Source organism: Pinus tabuliformis, chromosome X (assembly GCF_031772625.1).
Source record: "Pinus tabuliformis cultivar Carrire ecotype Pingquan chromosome X, CPIR1, whole genome shotgun sequence".
In the NCBI taxonomy this organism is placed as follows: domain Eukaryota; kingdom Viridiplantae; phylum Streptophyta; class Pinopsida; order Pinales; family Pinaceae; genus Pinus; species Pinus tabuliformis.
The window spans coordinates 305763356-305773804 of NC_142308.1; the positions used below are offsets into that span (position 1 = coordinate 305763356).

The window sequence follows — 10449 nt, forward strand, 5'->3', positions numbered from 1 at the left end:
TCCCAAGTCATAGGAAACCTCTGTTTCCTTCTCGAGATGTCCTTCATCCCTTTATTACATCCTTGCATATATCAATGAAGGAGGATTATTGAGGCCTAGGCAGGACGGATCCGGAGGACAGTTTTTCTTGGAGCCTACGGACAACTCAGGTTGTAGTTCTTCCGTACTTTTTAGTTTACATCAATAAAGAGGTGTTGTTTTGTTCCTTATATTTAATGTCATGATGCATTAATCTATGTTATGATTTGCTTAGGAATCTTATGTTAATTCTTATTTTCTTACATGCTTATATTACAAAGAACCTATATCATGAACATGCTTTCTATTGTTGTGGTTGTATATGCTTTTCTTGAATGATTTTCAGGTTCTAAAGCATTGGAAGAAGTATAGGGTTTGGAACCTACTGGAACGACCTCAAACGTAGGACCTCCGGGTAATACCTCTTCTTCCTACTTCATTATTTTAGGTATTACGACTGCCTTCTTGCATGCCTCTTTATGTTGTAAGCCCTCCGCTCTGTTGGGGTTCTCAACCTAAGACCCTAGGGTGACTTTACCCGTAACAGATACCAACTTGAAGGAGGCTACAACCCCCTAGTTTACCAATACTTGTTGGAAGGGGCCTCCAACCTCCTAATTTACAGGCTTCAACCCAAAGGGAGCTACAAATGTCTTACCTTGCACCATCCTATCACCCTTTATTTAATGAAGATAAAGTATGACTCTTGTACTAGGGATATTAGCCCTCTCACTTAAACTACATAAGAGAAAAATTTACAACAATACTTGATGTCCAATGTTGTTAGATATCATACCTTAATAATTAACCAAATAGATATTCCAAAAGACCTTCAAGATAGGTCCCCTCAATACAAGTGATGTTGCCTTCTTCCAATGACTGAAATTTCCCTTAAAAGGACTTGATCTTCTCCAAATATAGTTGCAACTACCTTCTTTTGTCCTCCCAAGAAATCATATCCATAAGAAAATAATCAAATAAATCTAAAACAATCCTAAAAACCCTTAAACATGTGTAAAAAATGTACCCCAAGAAAATCACTACAAATTAACTCTTCTTGACTTACAGTTCATGAGCTATAAACCTTAGAAGCCCTTTTTTTATGCTTAAATAGATCTAAATTTTTAACGAATGAAATACCTAAATTCTTGCCTATACACACTCACACACATATTCGAATGCATGGGACTCTTCAAATTATTTTGGGACGGACCTGATTTTTGGGGAAGTAATATATATACTTAAAAAATTCATTTCTCGTCAACCACGAAGAGTTAGAGGAAATTCCATATACCATTGAAAATGTTAGATTAATATTTTCAACCATCTATACCATCCTTCAATGTGATCTAGGTGAGTGGAGAAAAATTACAATCAAGAAAGGGTATCTAACACTGATGATAACGTCTTTCGACAATGCCTATGGTATTAAGTAGCTAGGACAAAAAATGACCATATAGTTTCATACCTTGTTTTTTGTTTCCCTTGACTTCGACTATTTTCTATTGCTACCACTTATTCTTGAAAAAAAAATTGATACTTAGTTTTTAAGTTCATTTAATACATACAAAGAGCTAAACAATATTAAGTTGCATTAAGGTCCATCATAATTTAAAACAACATATATGTCTCCTACATAATTTCCAAGTTTTCAGATTGAAACAAATATATGCAAAGTTTATGGCAAAGTTTATGCCATCAAAGCATATGTAACATAATATCCAAATAGAAAGAATAAGATGAAGAATATTTTAAGAGTATTTTAGATCGTTCTAATTATTTTTCTCATAAATTGATGCATATATGTCTGAAATAGCATATCCTATGTATGCATAAAACTATGATGAGAAAGAAATCCAATTATTAGTTATTTTTCACTCATAGAGAGTCTAGTATGCAATTATACTATGTTGCTAAATCTACAAAATTAATTTGATAATAATTCTAGTATCACTTATAGCGAACTCCATTAATTAATTGAGATATTGTATAGCTTGTGATTTTATGTGCATAGACATATCATGTTTTATGCCTTCTCTATCTCAAGTGACAAACTCTCATCATTATTTTAGGCCTCCTTTTTCAAATATGCTTAGGGTTGCAAGTTTATCCCTAATCATTGATAGTTGTCATGCAAGTAAGTATACAAAGTGGTAATTTTATCTCTAATCAATGATAATTATCATCCAATAAGCATACTTTATTGAGCCTTTGTTAAAAAAGCTTTATAGAAACAATCATATATATATATAAACGAAACAATAGAAAAGAGCTTCTTTAGAAAATTTAAGATGATGTGGCAGCCATTAAGGAAAAAATCAAAAGTGAGGGGAAAATTTCTAATTCTAACATAGATTTCAAAATCAAGCCATGAACTCTAAGCCTAGACAACTCCTATAGGTGCACTTGCCTATATTATAAGAGTTTAGAATGCTATATTTCGTTACATGGACTAGTGGAAGGCTACAAGTCAGATGTTTATTATTCCTTGCTAATAATAATACAACTCTCCTCCTAGCTTATAGATAACAAATTATGTTACACACACACATACATATATTGAAAATAAACTTTCATTGACTATTCACGAGGAGTGCAAAAATTAGCACTACTTTCTATCTCTAATTTACCACTAAAGAAATGAAACTAGAAAGAGAATAAAATATTGTACTTCAACATAAACTAGATCTGGAAATAGATTGTTTATCGAGTTTAAGAGATGTCCTTCTGAGTGGAAAAAAAACTAAAAATATAACAAAGTTAAACCCAATTTGAAGCTTCATGACTCAAAACAAAATTAACATAAGTAAAGACTTTAATTATGATAAGGACATGTCCATCTCTATTGGTTGAGATTCTTCCTTACATGGTGGAGTGGCACTCAGATTTGGAGGAAGACATGATTCTATGTGATCTAGGCATCCCTCATTGTCTATAAGAATATTTTTTAAGTTCTCTAGCTTTTTAAAGATTTAGTTTCATACATCTCTTGATCCAACAAAACATTTCCCAATAAAGCCTTGAGGTGCTAGTATAGGTCCATAATGTGAATATTATGATTCTATTAATTCCAAGTAGTCCCTGGGTCTAGGATCCATGAGGTTGTGTTGTATAAAGCCTTAACGTTTGAAATTACTTGGTAGTCATGTCTCACCTTAACTTCTGTCTCATGCAACTCAAAATTGAATTTATAATGGTGTGTGACTTTGAAAGTGGTGGGATGATGCTTTGGCTTTGAACCCAACATGTGAACCCCCAATGCCTCTATGACCACCTCCTCCCTTGTGTTTGTGACTCTTTATTTGTTCATGGTTGATGTGGGGAGAAAGAACCTCATCAGATTAAGTAGTTGTAATTCAATAAGAAGAACTACATGTAGCCTGGAAAGGAGGGAGAACCCTTCAATAGTGCAAGAGAGAGTCAACATTTAGCACCAATGGAGAATTATGGTCCCCTAAAAATATAAAGGGTGAGAGAAATGAGAGTATAAGGGTAGAATAATTGGAGGTAAACATCAGATGGAGGCAAGGAAATTCCATAACTTTTGGTGGAAACAATAGTGGCCGTGACTAATTAATGAGTGGATCAAGCCACCCTAGGAGCATACTGAACAAATTCATAGGAAAGGATCAAGAACTAAGCTGGGCACGAATAAATTAAATACTCATTGGCATGCACGCTAGAAAAAAAATAGTTTAAAACCTCTAACATGTGGGGACCCATCACATTGGCTAGATGGATCACATGTTGACTACCCATCCCACGCACACATTTAAAGTTTCCAGTGGGTTGTGCCCTTCTGCCTTTAAATGCTTCCATCAAGGAAATTTTGCCCACATTTTCACCGTCTTTATGGAGGATAAATTGTCAGTTGTGAGTTCTATGCAATCATATTCAAGTTGGGAGGCATGGGGATCATCTCAAGAGATATTAATAAGCACAACTATGTCATATCATCGTTTATTAGAGAGTTGATCAATAATTATTTTTCCTTGACATTAGATATGAGAGAGAAGAATGACTAGAATTTCCCTAAGAGGTGATGTTCTTGTAACCAAGAAATTCTCCACTCTACAACTAGGTGATAATCTGGTTGGTGAGGATCCATTGGTGAGCTATCTAATCATGGCAATAACCAACAACAAGTACCCTTCTACAGAGTTTGGTGATATCAATTCTAATATATTTCCTCAATCTTAATTTGAGGGTAAATAATTCAATAGCATTATTGCTATTAATGACCATTTAATTTGCATAAATATGAAGAGTTGTACCAAATTATAAGAAAAATACACCACCAAGACTTCTTGTTCATGGATTTCTTTTTGAGGATCCATGGAAGTTAAATTCGATGAAGCCCAACTAGTAGGAAAGTTCAATGCATGGGAGAAGAGGAAGGTGGATGACTAGGTGAAGGAGAATTTCACAAAAGAAATTGAGGGAGATTGATATCATGAAGAATCATAGCTTCAATGCCTAAAGCTTCCAATTCCAAAGAAAAAAATAGTGTATAAGGATGGTCACCTTCATATATCAAAGAATAGTAGCTGAAATAGAGTTTGGCAAGGAACTTACCACACGATAAATTTTCTGATTGTGCTCTTTCCAAATAATCCATAAGAGGAATCAAGAGGAGGGACCAAGATCTATAAAGAATGGGACAAGAAAAGGGATTGGGGAACCAAAGGGGGATGGTTTTAAAGATAATACAATGGTCATGATCTAATTGGTGAAAGAGGGATTGTAATCTTTGCCATAGATCTTTAGAGAAGAGGCATAAATTAAAGAGATGCTTACTAGATTCCTACTGACTATGATAGAGGTAACACATGGTCATCCTTTCAAATCCCTTACTAATTATTCATTCCTAGGTTAATGTTATATTATGAGCTAAAATCTAGAGGAAATATGTCACCTTAAGCCATAAATTTTGTCTCTAGATTTGAATTGAAATGTGTACCCAACCGATTTGATCCTAATTTGTAGCAATAATATATGCTTCGTTGATTGTGAAAGTCCGTTGAGGTTCATGTCCCCTTCTTAGCTTATCGTGTTAGTTTGAGAGGGATATATGTGTTTGCTAAAGAATATCCTAAAGCTTATTCCATTGTTTAAGCACCGGAATGTGATTTTTTTGGTCTTCCATATTCCAAAAATAATGTTTCGTTTCTCCAAAGGTTCCATTCTAATATTCCACCATTAGCAGTTATTTCCTTCACTTCATGTTTTTTTGTTTGTTTGTCAAGTTGTCTATGATTCGCAAGGCTTGACCTGTGTGTTGAGAATCCGTGACCCAGGAGCATCTTATCCGTCAAAGTCACTCAGGGATCGCGCCTAGCCTTGGCCACATATTCCCTAAGTTGACTGGATTTTTTTAGCATGTATCCTCCCCCTAGGACATGGCATAACCACCCCATGAGGTTTGATCATGGGTCGCCTTGCTAACGACGTCCATCCTTAACTTGTTGTGCTAGTGGGACTTGACTTACTTGACTTCCTTGACATCATGTTGTCATAGAGGTTCTAGTGATATTATTGGGAGATAGGCTTGGAGAATTAATGTCATAAATCATCCCAAAACTCTGCCATTTTCAATGACGGACCTCCCAAAATAAATGATCTTGAATTGAAAGTTTACCTCTAAAAGGAAGGTTCCAAATGGATGAGCTTAATGTGACCTACCTCATTCTTATGCATTGTGAGCGTCGGATGTTGTCGATGTATTTATGGTCCCATATTTGTCTCCATAGATCCCTTCCTCCTTGGAACTAGTGCCACAAAAGCATTTCCCAAAGGATTGTGCCTAATATTTTTGGGTATCTCAATCCCAACCCTCCCTTGGCCTTTGGGAGACATAATTTATCCCAGAAAAAAGTGCCAATTTCTTTTTGTGAGAGGCACCCCCCCAAAAGAAAAGAGTGTTGCAAAGATTGAATATGAGTGAGAACTCCATTTGGAGCTGCAAGAGATAAGAAAAGGTAGCCATGGAAAGCTTGAAGGATAGATTGGAGTAGCACTAGTCGAATTGATATTTTAAGAGAACAACAAGTCCAATTGTCCAAGTGCTTAGTGATTCATTGGATGAAATCAGTAAAGGATTTGGTCTTGATAGAATTGGTAGTAAGAGGGTCTCTTAATTATTTGGTTGGAATATTTTCTACATTTTTAGCCAAAGAGTTAGGAATATGACCCTTGACAATAGGAGGAGTGTTGAAAAGGAAAATTTTAGATTTGTGAAGATTAATCTCTATTCCCAAGGCTTCGATGAAATCCTCCAAAACATCTTTAAATGTTGAATCTTCTTTCATTGTGGGTCTACCCATTAACATGGTGTCATCGAAAAACTATTAATGGGAAGTTAGAAGTGCTTCACACAACCTAAGTCCATTGATTTTTCCATTAGAAACCACCATTTTGATAGCTCTTCCTCATCCATCCGCTGCCAAAACAAAAAGGGAGTGTGAAAGGGTCACCTTTCCTAATGTTGCTAGACAGATTAAAGGTAAATGCAGGGGAAGTGTTAGAAGAAAGATGGGAAAATAAGAAAACGAATCGATGCTGTCCATGTTTCAAAGAAGCCAAAAGATAGAAGGATTTGGTGAAGAAAATAACAACTTTATACATTAAAGACTTTAAAGACTTTGGATAAATCATCCTTGATAATCATACCTTCACTTTCGTGGTTTAGAAATAATGAATAACTTAATGAGCAACCACGATTCTATCTATAATTTAACACCCTTCCACATAATTGGACTACTTCAGAGAAATGAGAGAGGCAAGATAGGTTTTAGTCTCTTAACTATCACCTTGGTTAAAACTTTATAAATAGAATTACAAAGAAATATCTACCAAAAAGACAACTGAGTTCATCTCCTTTGATTGATTTATTAATTTTTCAATCAATCTATTTTCAAAAATTCAATTGATAATTGTAACATCTTTAATATCTTCATTCAATTTTAATTTAACTTTTAAGAATACTCATGATTTTTTTAAATATATTAATACAAATTTTAAATATTTAATTTTTTTCCTTCAAGCTATATGCCATTATTATATTAACTTTTTAAAAGATAAATATCTCTACGACTCGTTTTCCGGGTCGTATAAATTTCGAGATAAGGTCCAATCACAAAATCAATTATTGGTGAGTGGAACCTTCAATAACCTACATGAAGGATCACCGACAGATTGCTCTTAATCCTCTTTATGACCGTAGGCGAAGTCGACCCGTAAAACTCAAACTCAGTATCATCGTAGAAATAAGATTGAAAAAGTAAAATATGTGTGGAACTCTCTGTACCTTGAGTGCTAATAAAAATATTTATAAATCTCCACTCTACACATCCTTGAAGATCATTACCCGTGTGTGTACCGTTACTTGACTCTTTGGATTCTGAGCTCTAAACGCTAGTGATTGTGCTTCTCAGTGAAAATCATGGCTTCCCCCTCTCAGCCAATGATCCCTTTGGCTTACCTCCCTCAACTTGCTGATGCAGCGAGTTGGTTGAGCTTGTCGTTCGGTTCGGCATCTCTATTGCTGCTGCTAGGTCTGGACGCATGGCGTTCAAAGAGCAAGAAAACCCACTGGATTCCCTGCAACTCTCTTGTCTTGGGAGCTCTCAGTCTTCAGTTGCTCGGACTGATCTGCCGGCCCCTGGTGAACATTTCAGACTCCCAGAAACTCGATTCTGAATCCTTAGGTCAAAAGGAGGACGAGATTTTGGAGAACATGTTGAAGGTCCTCAGTGGAAGGGCTGCTATGTGCGTGTTCATGGGAAACATGGTGGCCGACGTCGCCCGCTCGAGGGACCGTAACGTGTGGAGTGACATGTTGGCCTTGTCTATCAGCGCCACAGGTCTACTCATTCACCTATCTTACGAAATCTATATAATAACCATAGGTTGGATCCGTGACAACGATTACTGGGAAGCTGATATTGTTTTGTATTTGACTACTCATATTATTATATTCGCTTCCATTGTGCTCCTCCTCCTGCTTTTGAACTGTGCCGTTTTCGCTAGCAAAAGCATTCACAAGATAGTGGCTCAGAGAATTCCAGCGCTGCTATACGAATCAGAGAACAGAAACCCCAAATCGTTGGTTTGGTGGGAAGCAGTTGAGGAGCACGTGGTGAGGTCATGGATCACGGCACGGACTCACCAGCCTCAGTACATCATTGCCCGATCAGTTCTTATTTCTTCCATAGCTTTCCTTGTCACTATTTGCGTTGGGTTATGCCTTGGGTTTTATATACTTCAATTGGCAAACGACATATCATTCATAGTTCCTTTGGGCGGCGGATTAATTGACTGGTTGACGGCCGTTGCTGTTGTTGTGCAAGGGATTTTCATCTTAATGGGATGGGCAATGATCTGCTGGAGATGGCTCACCGCCGTTGTCTTCTACCCAAGACGTATGGGTTCAGTGACATTAACTCTCAAGCTATTTTTTAGTGTCGAGGATTTCTGGACAAGAGCTACGCTTGAGCTGCAAGAAGAATTGAAGGAAAAAGACGTAGGATCAATCAATAGTTCAAGCTTTTTGAATAAGTTTGTGCTTATGTTCCTTCAGAAATTCTGGGTGTACAAGTTGCTGTCTGTCTTGTTTTATCTGCAGATTCTTCTGGTTCTCATGAGCAAAACTTGTTGGTTGATTTCTGAGATGGTTTTCTCTAATCTCTTCATGAGAAGGATTTTGATGGGTGCGGTTTCTAAAGAGTTTTCGGTGCTCTATAATTTCAACAACAACGGTGGACTGGTAGAGCTCACAAAACATAGAGAGTTTGTGAAATACTTGGACAATCTTATGTACATGCGTGGGGAGAATCCTGGGGGAGTATGGATAGCTAATCAAAGGATGGTCGAGAAGATGAAGGCGAGGATCAGACAAGGAGAATCCGACGGAAAGGATTGTAAGGCCCTAATTTCCTTGCTGGAAAAAACAACCATCCAAAGATCGACCGATCCACTTAGATTTAGCCAAAGAAAATTACAGATCCAAAAGGATTTCAACAGGGAGAAGAGCTCTGCAAAGATAACTGCAGTTTCGCTTGTAAGTATTATCATCGAACTCTCTGCATTCTATCAACAATGTGACGGATTCTCTGTTGGTTATGCTAGAGAGATTGTGGAAGAATGTATAAAGGGATGCTCTGACGCATGGGAAATCATGAGTCTTTTTGAAAATGAAGATCCGGAAGCCGCTGTAGTGAACAAACAAGCAGACCAAATATTTCAGAGTCTGAAAAAATGGCACAAGTGGTTGGACAGACCTCTTCCTATTAACAAGTTTGAAGTCAGAACTATCGAAACTGCCAAAGAAGCTCTTCAGGGACTCGCAGATTTGGGGAAAGAAAAGGCAAATGGTGGGTGCATTACTAATAATGGATATGACTCCAAGGATTGGAAGGCAGTAAATGCAGGGAACAACTTGTACAAGCTATGTGAAAGCATTAAAAGTCGTTCCGACAGCATAGAAGAATTGTTGGATGTAATAGAGAGTTTGTTGGCAGATGTAATTGGCAGTTGTATGATTAAAGTGGAAGAGATTATAGTGGATCAGTGCAATTTGTGGACAAAGGCTTTGATGGAGGAGAAGCTATGGGATCTGTCTTACGAGGCGTGGAAGGTCAAGGGAGTAATTCAACAGTTACGACCAGGGACCAAATTTACCTGGTCTTCCAGATGCAGACCAGGTGCCAATTTAAAAAGATGCACTCATTTTAGACATATTGAGAAGCTAAACTAAATGACTAGTTCCTCTACAATTTTCAGTTAAATTGTATGACTCTTTCCCCTTCTGAACTTTGAATTAAATAGTTCGACCATCTTGGTAGTTTTCGATTTCGAGTTCAATACAAGTGTGTAATATAGGGTCCATTCTTCGTTGAATGGCAATATCGTTATGTAGACGATTCCTTTTGGTGAGTTTCGACCTCGCATGGCCACCATGGCCATAAAAGGCGTTGTCTTTTGTGTTTGTAAAAGGGACTTTTCAATAAAATATTTTGTAAAGATTGTTTATATTTCATGGATCCTTAGCTGTAAAGGAGTGGGAATGCAAATAATAAAGTAATAATGACAGACGTCTTATCAACGTAATGTCATGTAGGGTGGAATAAGTACATTGTATTACTAATTTAAGGTTAATAGAGTAATTAGTATTACTAAATGTGAGGAGTTTATTAAACAAAGTAATTACATGGTTAAGAAATTATTATGATTATGGTTATCTTAATTAGTTAGGTATAGAAATAATTTATTTTATTAAATGTGTAATGGGAATTTAATTTATTATTGTTTGATAGGTTTATTACGTTATTAAATAAAATTATTATGGATTCCATGTTTCTTATGAGTGGTTTTTTTTAATCTTTCTCATCGTTAGTGCTCTTATCCCTCTTATCCCTGATTGTAGTTCACTGT

General features: G+C 36.5%; 1 protein-coding gene across 1 annotated transcript; it reads left to right on the plus strand.

Moving 5' to 3' along the window:
• Positions 1-7459: 7459 nt before the first annotated feature.
• LOC149139638 (uncharacterized) lies at positions 7460-9772 on the plus strand. The gene has a single exon (XM_089450783.1). It carries the CDS (start codon positions 7460-7462, stop codon positions 9770-9772), a length of 2313 nt encoding a protein of 770 aa, XP_089306909.1.
• Positions 9773-10449: the final 677 nt, after the last annotated feature.

Coding starts and splice junctions, on each gene's coding strand:
- LOC149139638 (XM_089450783.1), top strand. CDS start 7,460: ATGGCTTCCCCCTCTCAGCCAATGATCCCTTTGGCTTACCTCCCTCAA.